The sequence below is a fragment of the Podarcis cretensis genome, assembly GCF_951804945.1.
Source record: "Podarcis cretensis genome assembly, chromosome: 7".
In the NCBI taxonomy this organism is placed as follows: domain Eukaryota; kingdom Metazoa; phylum Chordata; class Lepidosauria; order Squamata; family Lacertidae; genus Podarcis; species Podarcis cretensis.
In genome coordinates this window covers 7,829,105-7,845,664 of record NC_137176.1, presented here as the reverse complement: position 1 = coordinate 7,845,664, position 16,560 = coordinate 7,829,105, and the positions used below count along the sequence as shown (strand labels likewise).

At 42.8% G+C, this 16,560-nt stretch overlaps 1 protein-coding gene across 1 annotated transcript in view; it reads left to right on the top strand.

Annotated features, from left to right (window-relative positions):
* The window catches only part of DGKH (diacylglycerol kinase eta), a 106,667-nt gene that overhangs the window by 74,859 nt on the left and 15,248 nt on the right, over window positions 1-16,560 (top strand). Inside the window, exons 22-29 of the mRNA XM_079983474.1 lie at window positions 191-304; window positions 1,759-1,893; window positions 2,613-2,779; window positions 3,099-3,204; window positions 6,852-6,944; window positions 7,519-7,638; window positions 9,882-9,990; window positions 11,526-11,656. Coding sequence (XP_079839600.1) covers window positions 191-304; window positions 1,759-1,893; window positions 2,613-2,779; window positions 3,099-3,204; window positions 6,852-6,944; window positions 7,519-7,638; window positions 9,882-9,990; window positions 11,526-11,656 — 975 coding nt within the window. The remainder of the gene's footprint in view (window positions 1-190; window positions 305-1,758; window positions 1,894-2,612; window positions 2,780-3,098; window positions 3,205-6,851; window positions 6,945-7,518; window positions 7,639-9,881; window positions 9,991-11,525; window positions 11,657-16,560) is intronic.

Below are 16,560 nucleotides of genomic sequence, written 5' to 3'. Positions count from 1 at the left end.
ACCTGAATTGTGTCCTAAATGCTAACGTATCACATATGCTGGAGCGCATGATGTGATTTCTCAATTGCACCCGTTCCGGTGTCCTCCTCGATGAGTTACAGAGCATAACAGACAAAAGAGCAGCTGTAAGCTGCTGCTAGGCTTCTATCAAAGTGTAAGTCCAGACTTGTGTTTCCTTTCTGTCCACCAGATATTTGGGGCACCATCATTTGATGATAAGATTTTGGAGGTGGTTGCGGTATTTGGCAGCATGCAGATGGCCGTTTCTCGTGTTATCAAGCTACAGCACCACAGGATAGCCCAGGTATGTGTGTCTGCCGGGAGAGAAGAAACATAGCCCGCGAATGTGCTCAAGCACTCACGAATCAAGCGTTTTCATTTTAAGCTTGTTGACCATCATGAATGCCAAAATGCAGTAGCGTTTTGAATCATAGAATCATAGAGTTGGAAGAGACCACAAGGGCCATTGAGTCCAACCCCCTGCCAAGCAGGAAACACCATCAGAGCACTCCTGACATATGGTTGTCAAGCCTCTGCTTAAAGACCTCCAAAGAAGGAGACTCTACCACACACCTTGGCAGCAAATTCCACTGCCAAACAGCTCTTACTGTCAGGAAGTTCTTCCTAATGTTTAGGTGGAATCTTCTTTCTTGTAGTTTGGAACCATTGCTCCGTGTCCGCTTCTCTGGAGCAGCAGAAAACAACCTTTCTCCCTCCTCTATGTGACATCCTTTTATATATTTGAACATGGCTATCATATCACCCCTTAACCTCCTCTTCTCCAGGCTAAACATGCCCAGCTCCCTTAGCCGTTCCTCATAAGGCATCGTTTCCAGGCCTTTGACCATTTTGGTTGCCCTCCTCTGGACACGTTCCAGTTTGTCAGTGTCCTTCTTGAACTGTGGTGCCCAGAACTGGACACAGTACTCCAGGTGAGGTCTGACCAGAGCAGAATACAGTGGCACTATTACTTCCCTTGATCTAGATGCTATACTCCTATTGATGCAGCCCAGAATTGCATTGGCTTTTTTAGCTGCTGCGTCACACTGTTGGCTCATGTCAAGTTTGTGGTCAACCAAGACTCCTAGATCCTTTTCACATGTACTGCTCTCAAGCCAGGTGTCACCCATCTTGTATTTGTGCCTCTCATTTTTATTGCCCAAGTGCAATACTTTACATTTCTCTCTGTTAAAATTCATCTTGTTTGTTTTGGCCCAGTTCTCTAATCTGTCAAGGTTGTTTTGAAGTGTGATCCTGTCCTCTGGGGTGTTAGCCACCCCTCCCAGTTTGGTGTCATCTGCAAATTTGATCAGGATGCCCTTGAGTCCATCATTTTGCCCATGAGTTGTACCTGGATGCACAGCTGTTAATAACCACACTTCTTTTTGGGAATCATCATGAACAATCTCAGAGTGGTTTGATATTCTGGTGTTCCAGGAGCTTACCTAGGGTTCGCTGTCCTTCGAAGGAGGGACAGCGGAGACTATGGTGCATTTATGATAAATGGTTTATTTACACTGTTTGATCTCCACTGCTGTTGGTGTCCTCACACCTGAATTCCCTCTCCGGGCAGCGCATTCTCTGAGCAGCACTGGTCGCTGATGGTGCATGCGCCTTAGCAGTTTCCCCTCCCCTTCCTTCAATAACATTTCCCATAGTTCTACGGTATATGAAAAGGGGGGGGAGGGGCGGAAGGAGTCTGCAGGTTGACATTTTGATGAAATCACCCTTCATTAAAATCCATTTACTCTCTTCCAGTGCCGGTCGGTAAAGATCACCATACTTGGAGACGAAGGAGTCCCTGTGCAGGTGGATGGAGAGGCATGGATCCAACCTCCAGGAATTATTAAAATTGTGCATAAAAACAGAGCACAGATGCTAACCCGAGACAGGGTAGGTGATAGAAAGGATATTTTGTCTAATATATAATGGGTTGCCTTCAAGTCCCACCTAGGGTAGACTCACTGAAGGGAATAAACCTGTTAGTCATGTCTATTACCTTCAATGTTGTTGTTGTTGTTGTTGTTGTTGTTGTTGTTGTTGTCATGTCTATTACCTTCAATGTTGTTGTTGTTGTTGTTGTTGTTGTTGTTGTTGTTGTTGTTGTTGTTGTTGTTGTTGTTATTATTATTTGAATTTAAATATACCTGGGGGTCTCATTGAATACCACCTACTGTCTCCAGTATAAATCCCTTTGTGAGGAATTTGATTTTTCTGTACATTAAGAAACATAAGTAACATGCAAAAATAAGGTTAGTGCTTCAAATACCTTAATCTTTTTAATGGAGAAGGTAAACATCCAGCCAGCCTCACGTGTACATTCACATGTGTGTGTGTGTGTGTGTGTGTGCACGCGCACGCACACACACACACACACACGTGCAGTTTTTACTATACAGCAGTACTCTGTAGTATTTTGTGTTTGTGCTTGGTTTTTCACCAGGGATTGTATGTCCCCCCCCCCCCATTACAGACACAAATATTAAGCTTATTTTTGGCATTAGTTTTCATTGTAAAAATTAATAGTGAAGTGTGGTATGAATTATTGTGCATAACGATCCTACATTGAAGTATCGGTATTCATGTCAAACAACTTCCCCGATTCTGAACAGGCCTTTGAGAGCACGCTGAAATCCTGGGAAGACAAACAGAAGTGTGATTCCTGCAAACCGATCCTGAGATCCCCTTTGTACCCTCAACAGGCTGTGGAACTGGCCACTGAAGAGGAGACTTTGCAGATCCAGTCATCTTCTCAGGCTGCAGAGGAACTGATTAGCAGGTACCTTAGCCTTGCTTTCTTCGCGAGGCCTTAAATTTGACAAGATGCAGGTCTGACAATGTCTTTGCATCTAATGTGCCGTAACTTAGACCAAATATTGTGCTGAAATATCATGTCAGTGGACTGATTCTGAAAATTTTGCTTACCCAGTTTGTCCCTCTGTCATGTTTTTATGCCTATGTGGCTTCCCTGGAACGGAACCTCTGCCCTGGTTGCGAGTGACCTGTATCTCTTTTCTTCCTGTTTGGGCAGCTGTTTATCGACACAGAATGCTTTTCTCATTTCCTTTCTCTTTTTCCACCCACAACATTTGTTGCAGAATCTGTGAAGCTGCAAAGATACACAGCTTGTTGGAACAAGAACTGGCTCACGCAGTAAATGCATGCTCTCATGCGTTAAACAAAGCCAGTCCAAGTTTTTCGGAGGTAAAGGAAATCTATGGTGCTAGTTGAATATGATTATTTTGTTATTTATTTCATTTGTCGTTTGCTTCCTATGAGGTGTTTTGAAGTTACAGTGGTACCTCAGGTTATATACGCTTCAGGTTACATACGCTTCATGTTACAGACTCCGCTAACCCAGAAATAGTACCTTGGGTTAAGAAATTTGCTTCAGGATGAGAACAGAAATTGTTCTCTGGCGGTGCAGCAGCAGCAGCGGGAGGCCCCATTAGCTAAAGTGGTGCTTCAGGTTAAGAACAGTTTCAGGTTAAGAAGGACCTCTGGAACGAATTAAGTATTTAACCCGAGGTACCACTGTATTTACAACACAGTCAATACATATATGAAACACTTCCCTATATAAAAACAGTTTTAAAACAAAAACCATCCATTACAAAAACAATTAAAACAATGATTACGTGCAGAACAAGGTGTACGTATATATAATCCATTTCAAATCCAATAGCAACAGCTACACTTAGAAGGCTTGTGAGGGAAAGTCTTCAGCAATTGCCTCAAAACAAGATGGCACTTGTCTGATACATCGCAAAAGGGAGTTCCGAAAGTTAGGTGTCATCACCCCTAAGGCCCAGTTACAACATGGTGCAGAATGGACCTGCAGACTGCCCTTTCCTCAACATACTTGTCCCAGATCTCCTCATGACCTTCTCATGTACATGCTAAATGGCAATGGGGGCAGGATGGGACCCTGTGGCATTCCACAGCACAACTGCAAGGGAGCTGAGAAATCACCACCCAGTGCTATTCTCTGAAACTAACCCTGGAGATAGGATAGAAAATAAGTTTTAATGTATTTTTAATCTTTGTTGGAAGCCGCCCAGAGTGGCTGGGGAAACCCAGCCAGATGGGTGGGATACAAATAAATTATTATTATTATTATTATTATTATTATTATTATTATTATTATTAAAAACCGTGTCCCCAATACCCATCACTCAGAGTCTGTTCAGGAGGATACTATGGTTGACGGTATTGAAAGCTACCAACAAATTAAGTAAGAATAGCAAGGTCATTGAATTGCAGAGTTCCCCCTGCACTGCAGGAATCTCAGTTAAAGCATCCATGACAGATGGACATTCAACCTCTTATTATGTCATCACCAGTTTAGACATTGTTTTTCTTTTGGGTGAAGACAAGGTCAAAGTAGGGGTTGAGTAGTTCCCCCTTCTCTCTGACACCCAAGAGCATTTCGCCGTCTTCTCCATGCAGAGGACCAACCGCTTGCTTCGGACATAGCCGAGGGAAACCGCCCGCATTATTTTTAACCTCTCTTGCAAGGATGGCATCACACTTCCCCATTCTTCTGTAATAAAGGCCATTCATCAGGGCGACCAAGGAAGATTCAGTCCCACAAGCAGCCCTGAGCCTCTACCGGAATGGGTGAAGGTAGCCTGTTTCATCCAAGAATACCTGCAAATTTCGCACAACCTTTCTCCAAAATGGGGGTATTTGCAACTGGGCAATAGATGTCATGAACTAATGGGCCTCCTTTAGGCTTTTTCCGGAATCACTGAATCACCACCTCTTTCAGGATAGCTTGGGCCATTCCCTCCTGCCGATTGATGTGTATTGATCACCCTGTAGACATATCAGGTCCTGCCTCCCTCCCCATAAAGGTAAAGGTAAAGGTACCCCTGCCCGTACGGGCCAGTCTTGACAGACTCTGGGGTTGTGCGCCCATCTCACTTAAGAGGCCAGGGGCCAGCGCTGTCCGGAGACACTTCCGGGTCACGTGGCCAGTGTGACATCGCTGCTCTGGCCAGAGCCAGAGCCAGAGCCAGAGCCGCACACGGAAACGCCGTTTACCTTCCCGCTGGTAAGCGGTCCCTATTTATCTACTTGCACCCGGAGGTGCTTTCGAACTGCTAGGTTGGCAGGCGCTGGGACTGAGCAGCGGGAGCGCACCCCGCCGCAGGGATTCGAACCGCCGACCTTTCGATCGGCAAGTCCTAGGCGCTGAGGCTTTAACCCACAGCGCCACCTGCGTCCCCTCTCCCTCCCCATGCAAAGTTTAATAAGCCTCGAGGGGGCAATGGTCAAGGGAGGACATGGTTGGCTGCATTCTTGCAAGCCATTCAGGTTTTTTTTTAATGGGGGAAAGCTACAACACCTGCACAGGGGAATGTTTTAAACCAGGCACCCCCAACCTCCGGCCCTCCAGATGTTTTTGGACTACAGTTCCCATTATCCCTGACCACTGGTCCTGTTAGCTAGGGCTCATGGGAGTTGTAGGCCAAAAAATCTGGAGGGCCGCAGGTTGGGGGTGCCTGTTTTTAACCAAATGCATCTTTATGATGGCTGATCAATCTGAAATGAAGCCTTGTTATGTATAATGTTTTAAATACTCTCTATCTGCACGCTGCACCTCAAGTTTGATTGGAATTCTGGCTGTGGAGGAATGATCCTGTCACGTATCATTTTCGGGTACAGTGGTATCTCAGGTTACATACGCTTCAGGTTACATACGCTTCAGGTTACAGACTCCGCTAACCCAGAAATAGTGCTTCAGGTTAAGAACTTTGCTTCAGGATGAGAACAGAAATTGTGCTCTGGCAGCGCGGCGGCAGGAGGAGGTCCCATTAGCTAAAGTGGTGCTTCAGGTCAAGAACAGTTTCAGGTTAAGAACGGACCTCCGGAACGAATTAAGTACTTAACCCGAGGTACCACTGTACTGAGAATGGATTACTGAGGCCGTTGACTTTAGGACTGTGTCAGGCAGCTGACAAGGGGGGAAAAGGTTCCCCGTGATCTATCTTTCTCAGTGGCACAAGTAGAGAACAAAGACGCTTGCAGAGCAAGTAGCACAACATGACGGCAGCAGGTGATCCCAAAACAGGCACTGCATAAACCTCCCCAGTCCTGGAGGAGATTCCCTTCCTGACCCTTAATACAGCATTGAAAAAGGTAAAGGTACCCCTGACCATTAGGTCCAGTCGTGAACGACTCTGGGGTTGCACGCTCATCTCGCTCCATAGGCCGAGGGAGCCGGTGTTTGTCCGCAGACAGCTTCTGGGTCATGACTAAGCTGCTTCTGGTGAACCAGAGCAGCTCACGGAAACACCGTTTACCTTCCCGCTGGAGTGGTACCTATTTATGTACTTGCACTTTGATGTGCTTTCAAACTGCTAGGTTGGCAGGAGCTGGGACCAAGCAACGGGAGCTCACCCCGTCACGGGGATTCGAACTGCCGACCTTCTTACATTATAGTGGTACCTTGGGTTACAAACATCTCAGGTTGCAAACACCTCGGGTTACAAACACTTTGGGTTACAGACTATGCTAACCTGGAAGTAGTGCCTTGGGTTAAGAACTTTACCTCAGGATGAGAACAGAAATTGTTCGCCAGTAGCACAGTGGCAGTGGGAGTCCCCTTTAGCTAAAGTGGTACCTCAGGTTAAGAACGGTTTCTGGTTAAGAACGGATCTCTGGAACGAATTAAGTTCGTACCCCGAGGTACCACTGTATTTCAACACAGCCTTTCAACAAACGTGGTCAAAAGAGTTCAGGACCCTGTTAAGATTTGGAAAGGAAAAGCCAGCTGCGTTTATTTGATTTTTCAACTATTATAAACTGTTTACGAGTAAATGTGCTCCTTGGTTTTCTTCCCACAGAGCCTTACCAGAAACACTGCCCTGGAAGTCGCTGTCAACATGAAGGCTCTGCATGATGAAACCAAATCCTTGCTAGTAGGAAGAGCTCCTTTGGTAAGTGAACTTTTTCTCCCTGTTCAAATTCAGGCACTGGACAGAGACTTTACTAAATTTTAGCAGGAATTTTAAGGAACCTCTTCGTTTGTATGATTAATTCTAATTGATTTTAGCCATTGCATGCTTTTTGAAAGTTTTATGTACATTGCTTAGAAATGCCTGTGATTGAGAAGTGTATTTATAGCTCAAATAAATAGATACCGTAATAAATAAATAAATAAACTTGGAGGACTGGGCACTTTTGGAGCAGAACTTCAGTATATTTTTTTGTGTTATCTCAGCGCCTCATTTCTTCATCTGTGTGGTGGCTCCAGTTGCTCCTGACAACACATGTAATCAGTAGTTTACAGCACATGTGCCCAGCATTGGTTGGGAATAATAAGAAACGGAAAATCAGTGCAATTTTGAAAGGTGCAGTCTCCATCTTATTCAAAATGGCATCCAATTGCAATTTAAAAAATAAAAATTGTAGTACATATGGCACATCTATTTAATAGTAAATGTTGGGAAATTAGATGCTCCCCTTTTAAAGGACACAGTCCCAGTAACATTTTGTGATTTGTTTCTGCAGCAGTTAGAATCGCCTCATGAAGAACTGCTCTCAACAGCTGTGCACAATTTAGAGACTGAATTAAGGAAACTGGCTGAGATTCCCTGGCTCTTGTATGTTCTACAGTTAAATGATGATGAGGTGGGTGAAATTCACACTTGCAAGCCTGCTTTCATTTCATTTCATTTTTTTAAAAAAAATATCTTTATTAATTTAAAATAAATACAATTATGAAAAACAGATGTCCATACAAGTAAACATAGAATCAAACAAACAAGTAACAGAAGAATCAAACAAACCAGCACACTATAAGATATAAGAAGATTAATATAATTATCTTCATATATACTCCTGTTATTGAACACAATTATAAAACTTGTAGAGAATAAATTTAACACTGACTTCCAATTAATCTCACTTAACTTTGTCTATCCATTACTTTATACCGCACAGTTACATATTTCTTATATAATTTCTTTTTACTTCCCTACAAACTTACATTTATACAATACAGGGATCAGTCTAATTCTGCCAAGATGTTTCCTTTTATTCCTAAATTCCTAAATATTCTTTAAAGATTCTTTTTATTAAATCAGTGAATTGAATCATGTTGGCATCCAAAAACTTCTTTGTGCATTATATCCATCTTTGCTATTGCCTTTTTTTTTGCCGAGTACAGTGGTACTTCCGGTTGCGAACAGGATCCGTTCCGGAGTTCCAGCCGCATCCAGAGGAATGTGCAATCAGAGGTGCCATTTCTGTGCATGCGTGCGGTGCGTAGAGTGTTTCTGCGCATGCGCATGTGGTGAAACCTGGAAAAATACTTCCTGGTTTGCTGCGTTCGCATCCTGAAAGATATGCAAGAGGTGTGCGTATCTAGAGGTACGATACGATACGATAATCTTTATTGTCATTGTCCCATACAGAACAACGAAATTGAAAATCTTCATCAGACATTCAGAAACCAACAAGTCTGCTATCCCAGCTATCACAGCCTGGTTAGCCCCCTAAAAACTCTGATACCCCATAATTAAATACAATATGCTCCCATAGAGACTACCTTATACTGCATTTAAAACCAAAATCGCATTTGAATAGAAACTGTGTCTCAGGCGTCTAGTCCTAATCTTTATAACCCTGTACCTTCTTCCAGAAGGCGGAAGCTGAAAGAGATCATTTCCGGGGTGCGCACTATCCTGCGCTATCTCTGTAGCTTTCTTATGGCACCTGGAGCATAGATTCGATCTAAGGTGGAGAGAGTACACCCAATTATTCTCTTTGCAGTTTTTACAACCCTGGATAACATTGTTTTTTCCCTGACCATGCAGCTCCCAAACCACACACACAGACCATAAGTTAATACACTCTCAACAGTACAATGGTAAAATGCCATCAACAGGTACTTTGAGAGATTATTTTTCCGGAGGATTCTCAGAAAATATACCACTGTAAAAGATCTACATTTGCTCCCAGTGCATTTCTGAGCACAATTTAAAGTGTTGGTGCTGACCTTTAAAGCCCCAAATGGCCTCAGCCCAGAATATCTGCCCATTCACTGAGACGTCTTCTGGTGGTTCCCTCCCTACGAAAAGTGAGGTTACAGGGAACCAGGCAGAGGGCCTTCTCCGTGGTGGCACCCACCCTGTGGAACACCCTCCTGTCAGATGTCAAGGAGATAAAGAACTACACAACTTTTAGAAGACATCTGAAGGCAGCCCTGATTAGGGATGCTTTTAATGTTTGAGGTTTTATTGTGTTTTAAATGTTTTGTTGGGAGCAGCCCACAGTGGCTGGGGAAACCCACTCAGATGGGCAGGGTACAAATAATGAAATCTTTATCATTATTGTTATTGCTTAAACCTACAATAAAGCAGCCACAAATGGGAAACCTTGAAAATATTTTTCCTTCTCCCAGCTCTTTCTCCCCTGCCCCATCCCACATTAAGTATGTTTTCAAGCCCAATTTAGCTCCTCCGTTTGGGGTGGATTGGGGTAGGTTAGGAAGGGAAATCTGCATTTTTTCCGGCCAGACAGACAACATGTACTGGACATTAAAACTGCTGCCTGGCCAGATTTGCCTATGTGCTGACATCATGGTGGAGAAATGTAGCTGATTTATAATAAGGGCTGTGCTTTTTGGACTGTTCTTGTGACTTTCACTCCCTTTTCAATTTGGCACCCCCACCCCCACCCAAAAAAAGTCACTCAAGAAGAATTACTTTCTGGGCTGCCTTCCACAAAGAGTGAAAGTTCCTACCTACAAATATTCTGTCTTCCAATTTTTCAAATGCAAGTTCTGTTAAAATTGCCATTCTCTCCACCACCCCCTCTAAATTTTTGAGTTTTCCTTCTCAACATTGTTTTCCCCTCTCTTTTGTTTTTAGGATCCTCCTTTGGAATATGCTAAAAGAAACAACAGAAGCACAGTATTCCGCATAGTGCCAAAGTTTAAAAAGGAAAAGGTTCAGAGACAAAAGACTAGCCCTCAGCTTGGTATGCTTTATAAAAATAATAATACTGTAATAATAATGTGGCTATGGGGAAGATGTGGTTCAAATCTTTCATTACATGCTTAGATGATTAATCTTTATTATCTGACTCAGCTTTGAGCTGAAGGGACCCTTGACCCATGTCCTTGGATAAACGACCTGTGGTCTGTTTTTGGAGGATGTGAAATATCTCTCACTGGTTTGACTGTCCTGGGATTAGCTAGCCCTTAAAATCTAATATAGCCATACCTTGGTGGTCAAACGCCCTGGAACTCAGACGTTTTGGCTCCTGAATGCCGCAAACCCGTAAGTGGCTGTTCTGGTTTGCAAACGTTCTTTTGGAACTTGAACGTCTGATGGGGCTTCCGCGGCTTTCGGTTGGTTGCAGGAGCTTCCTGCAGCCAATCAGAAGCTGCAATTTGGTTTTTGAACGTTTTGGAAGTCAAACAGACTTCCGAAACGGATACCCTTCGACTTCCAAGGTACGACTGTATTAGTTTTCAAACGGTGCCCCAGGAAATCCTTGGGATTCATCCTCATTTCAGCAATGGCCAGCAAGCTTCCCTTCTCCTCTTGTCCTGATCCTCCTCTGTACTGTACAGTTGCAGGCAAGTGTTTGGTGTGTTCTGGGGTGCGCTCTCAGTTTATGCCAGAAAGCAGTGTGCTTTGGAAGCCTGGCCCAGTGTGTTTTTTGAGTTTAAACAAGCTTTTCAAACCTCTTCTCCCATTGTTACAGAACGTGTACAGGGTACCCCTTCACTATTGATTATAGAGATCTCAGACTAGGGTCCTTTAGCAGAGAATATTTTTGAAAATGCTAAAAAAAGAAGAAGAAGAATAGCGAGCCCAGAATTCTTAATAAATGTAAGAGGCTTCATTGAAATTATTGGTTGGCTGTTGCTTACACTTCAGAGGCATCGTGTGTCACATCCAGCTTCTGAAACGCGATAGCACTGCGTAAAACACATGAAAAATTGAAACAATGGCTTATGTACTCATTCTTCTTTATTAAATTCCTTTCTCAATTTAATGTGGGCAACTAACCTTGGAGAACAATGTTGACAGAACTTTTAAATGTGCTCTTTTGCCTGATATGGCTAATAGATAATTTTCTGAATTAAGGGCTGTAGTTGTTTATGTTTTAATGAGTACTGATTTTTCCCTATTAACATGGAAGCCAATAAATCATCATTTGTGTGCAGCAGAACATGCACAGACCTTGTAGTACATCTTCTAATATGGTTACAAGTTAATTAGTTGGTGTTCAGGAAGCTTGGTAGCTTTGATGCTGAAGCTGAAAGCATGGCTGCAATGCAGAACGCCCTGTCTTTTTTATTTATTTATTTATTTAACATACATTCACAGGTTTTCTTTAACTGCATGGAAAAAACGAAGCTGCCAATTTTTTCAAGACTATATTTGACTTTTGCTATCACTGCCGTGTTCTAGTCTGTTTTTCACCCTCTGTGGCCTAACCTTTGCTTGTGATGCGAGTTGAGCATGTAGAAATTAAGGGGGTTTTGCTCTTAACTTTGGTAGTTCAAAAATGGGGCACAGATGAAGTTGCTGCTTGGCTGGATCTGCTCAGTTTGGGAGAGTACAAAGAAATCTTCATCAGCCATGACATCCGAGGCTCTGAGCTTTTACATCTGGAAAGGCGAGATCTGAAGGTATTTTCTATGTGCTACTTTTCTGCTTGTGATCATTTTTCTTTGATAGAAAATAATTAAAAACTTTCCTCTGTCCCTATTCCAGCTGCGTGCTTGTAGCTTGGCTTTTAGTGTGCAAACTTGCAAAACAACAAACCAACCAACCAAACCCAAACTAACATGTTGTCAGTTAGGCCAGGCTCTCATCTTCTTATTAATAGGAATATTGGGAATTTGCTTCTTTGAATGATTTATACAGAGTAATGGTGGAACCGGGCTTTGAGAAATCGCTAAATGTATTGGCTGTATTGATTTATATGAAAATAACTACATTAACATTAAAAGGGCTTATGTTGGAGATAATTTGTAAACCATCAACTGGCCGTTATCGAGATACATGTGATGCAAGATTTTAAAATACACCCATCCCTCACTCTGGGTCATAATCCCTTTCTATTTGAGGCATTCTGGGGTAACCTAAGTAGGTGTTCTGCATTTTGTATCTGTCACTGCTGCTAGTCAGACCAGCTTTGTGGATAAGTTCTTTAAAAAAAAATTATTAGATTTTCCACAGTGACAACACAAAGCAAAATGATGCACAAAAACAGAAAAAGAAAAAAGAAAAAAGGGAACAATGAACAGATAAACAATAACAACAAACTTAATTCTTCACAAATCTAACCTTTTAAACATCTTGGTTGACTTCCTCAAATCCCTCCCTTCTGAGTTTCCTTGTAATTAAAAGTAACAGCTTTCCAATATCATTATTAAACTAAAACAATTTCCAATTATAGTCCATCTTATTCACTTTTCTTAGCATTCTAAATCCCGTTTATTTAATTATAACTTAGTTTAATCCTAGGCCTATTTGTTTCTTTCAAGTAATTTCTAATTTTTTATATTACAATATTTATTCAAATAGTCCTTAAATTTCCTCCAGTCCTCTTGAAACTCCTCTTCTTTCTGGTGGCGGTGTGGGTAAGTTCTTTCTGCTCCAACCAGAATTGTCCGCAGAAGCAGCCCACCAGGCCGGTAGGTTGCTGTGGCTTGCTAGAAGGGAGAGGGGCAAGGCTGTGGGGAACATACCACCGGGAGCGCTGGATTGGCTCCACGGATTTGTTTGCACCACCTCTGTCTCCCCACCCCACCCCACCCCGCCTCCCCCTTCTCCCTGTCCCTCCCTCTGTTCAACAGTGTCCCACCTGCGAGCCACTTCTGTGTGTACATTTCCAGGAGATTTTCTCCACTCCTCCACCACCATCACACCTGTTCTACGTCTGTCTTTCATTTTAGGCTATCATCATTGATGCTTGGGGCAGCAAAGAAATCTTAATTGTGAGTAGAGAGGCCAGGAGTTGTCTGTGGATGTAATTCAGCTTATTCCTGACATCTCCTGAACAGGAGGGAAATTGTCTTAGGCATAATGTTTAGTTTCTGTTTTTAATTATCAGTAAACTCAATTGTGTTCATAGTTCTAGATTCCAGTCCTGTCTGGAATGTCTAACACTAGCTGTATGAGGAACCGTACAGTGGTGCCTCGCAAGATTAAAATAATCCGTTCCGCGAGTCTCTTCGTCTAGCGGTTTTTTTGTCTTGCGAAGCATCCCTATTAGCGGATTAGCGGATTAGCGCTATTAGCGGCTAAGCGGCTATTAGCGGCTTAGCGGCTTAGAAAAAGGGGAAAAAAGGGAAAAAACTCACAAGACTCGCAAGATGTTTTCGTCTTGCAAAGCAAGCCCATAGGGAAATTCGTCTTGCGAAGCGCCTCGAAAAACGGAAAACCCTTTCGTCTAGCAGGTTTTTCGCCTTGCGAGGCATTCGTCTTGCGGGGCACCACTGTATTATGGAAACTTGTGTCTTGACACAGCTGGCTTCCTCCTGACACTTTTCTAGCCTTTAGCAGGTTTCTGTAGCACCACCTCAGTTTCCTGGGCATCAGAGAAGCTGTTATCCCTAGTTCCAGGTGTTTCTCTGGTATACCTATAGTGTGCCTCTGTGCATTTTGCATCTGCGTGTGTTAAAATTTCATAAATCTTTTTCCTGGAGACGGTGAATGGAGGTGTATCGCTTTCTCAAATTAACAGTGTCTTAGGGAACGTATAGACAAATGCCTTAACTGATTGAGTGTTAAATGCAACAGGTTCTGCAGAAGAATTTTACAGTTGCAATTTGCAAGTTTGCAATGAGCCCAAATTGCCTTAGTTTACATGCATTTATACAAAAAAGGAAGGTGATTCACGGGAATCGCAATGTAGTATGGATTGGCTCTGTTGAAATTTGTAGTGAAATATTCAGGCTTATCTGAAAATTTATAATCCTCTCTCTCATAAAATATGACAAGGCAGCCTATAACATATAAAATGCAACAAAATCAGTATATTAATATCTATAAAGCTATAAAATCTATAATCTATAATTAAAAGCATCAGTAAAATGTCAGTAAATACTGGTTGTTTTAAAGAAAAAAACATATTGTGAAGACCTGCCTGAACTGTGCCATTTTCAGAAGACATCAGAAAGGAGGCAGGGACTGTTGCTGTTGAACGTCTATAGGCAGGGAGTTCCACAGGAAAGGGAAGGGCTTGCCACCCTAAAGGCTCAATTCCTAGGGGAGGCCATCCAAACCTCAGAGGCCTAGGAGAAATGAAAAAGAAGATACAACTCTTGATACTACTAATAATTGGTTAATTTAATCATATTTCTTTCCTATTGGTTATGAACATATCTAGAATTACTTCTGATTATCGTGTCATTTTCCAATTTCACTATTTTAGTGGAAATGCCTAGTTTCTCTTATGAAACTAATACTCATTTGTTATGTACAAGAAAGGTAATATACATGTGTATTTTTATGTAATAAATCCTGCCATTAGAGAGTAGCTGAGAAATTTCCCTCTGTTTGTAAGCTGTCCAGTTTTTAACTAGTTATGAAAAGTATTCCCCCCCCATTATATTTAGGTTAAAGGTAAAGTTAAAGGGACCCCTGACCATTACGTCCAGTCATGACGGACTCTGGGGTTGCGGCGCCCATCTCGCTTTATTGGCCAAGGGAGCTGGCGTACAGCTTCCGGGTCATGTGGCCAGCATGACTAAGCCGCTTCTGGCGAACCAGAGCAGCGCATGGAAATGCCGTTTATCTTCCCGCAGGGGCGGTACCTATTTATCTACTTGCACTTTGACGTGCTTTCAAACTGCTAGGTTGGCAGGAGCTGGGACCGAACAATGGGAGCTCAACCCATCACGGGGATTCAAACCGCTGACCTTCTGATCTGCAAGCCCCAGGCTCTGTGGTTTAACCCACAGCGCCACCCACGTCCATATTTTGGTTACCGCACTTCTAAAGTTAATGGACTGCTTTGCATGACATGGTAAGCCATGTGTCTGTGTGGGATCCCAGAGACGGGGTTGGCAGGAGCACAAAGAACAGGGTCACTAGGACTGAGTCTTGGAAGAAGAAGAAGAGGAAGAGTTTGGATTTAATATCCCGCTTTATCACTACCCTAAGGAGTCTCAAAGCGGCTAACATTCTCCTTTCCCTTCCTCCCCCACAACAAACACTCTGTGAGGTGAGTGGGGTTGAGAGACTTCAGATACGTGTAACTAGCCCAAGGTCACCCAGCAGCTGCATGTGGAGGAGCGGGGAAGCAAACCCGGTTCACCAGATTACGAGTCCACTGCTCTTAACCACTACACCATATGCTTCAGGCTGTTACCATATGCTTCAGGTCTTCTTGGTTCCAAAATACAGTGGTGCCTCGCAAGACGAAAAGAATCCGTTCCGCAATTCTCTTCGTCTAGCGGTTTTTTCGTCTTGCGAAGCAAGCTCATTGACGGCTTAGCGGATTAGCGCTATTAGCGGCTTAGCGGCTTTTAGCGGCTTTTAGCGGCTTTTAGCGGCTTAGCGGATCAGCTGATAAGCGGCTTAGCAGCTTAGAAAAAGGGGGGGAGGAAAAAAAAGTCGGAAAAACTCGCAAGACATTTCGTCTTGCGAAGCAAGCCCATAGGGAAATTCGTTTTGCGAAGCGCCTCCAAAATGGAAAACCCTTTCGTCTAGCGGATTTTCGTCTTGCGAGGCATTCGTCTTGTGGGGCACCACTGTACATGTTCAAGAAAATGGCATGGCACAGTCATCCCTGAACTGTATACCACTGCCATTCAAGTTGGGGTGAACATAAAGCATAATTCAGTAATGGGAAGTAGCCTCAATTGCAAGGGAGAGTTTTTGTGCAAGGCTTATCTGTGAGAGACTCGCTTTTCCTGTGTTGGGTAGGAGGTTAATGAGAAGAAGCATTCAAGTACTGTATATATGATTGTTTCCTTTTTTCCATCCCACAAACCTAGTTCAATTTGTTACACTATTTTTATGGAAAAGATCCCATCTGCAATTTCTGAAAAGGCCAAAATTGTGTATGGTCAAAACACATTAGGTGAAATTTGGAGGCATTGCCAACAATAATTTCCTGGACACCTGCCCCCTTTCTACCCCTGTTGTTTTGTTTTGTTTTGTTTTGTTTTGTTTTATATTTTATTTTATTTTATTTTATTTTATTTTATTTTATTGCAAGATGTGTAAAGCAGAATGCAGACGGGTTAAATGCATGCAAGTGGTGGGCATACTGTATAAATTTCATTGTCTGTTGCTGATCGTTACAAAATATTTGATTAGGGGGATTATTCGGAGCACTTCCTTAAAAAAGATCCGCCTTGGAAGTTGAGTTGAAGGAACTAATTTCTGGAGTAATCTTATTGCAGCTTCTGTGTTAATCAGGCAAGATTTTGGGTAGACATTTTGTAATGACTTCTTCTCAGAAGGAAGCTTTTCTCCATATCCTCTGCTCACCAGCTGTATCCCTTGTTAGGATACTCGTTTAATCCCAGCAGCTTTGTGACGATCTCCGTGTAATGAAAAAGTGACACTTATCATT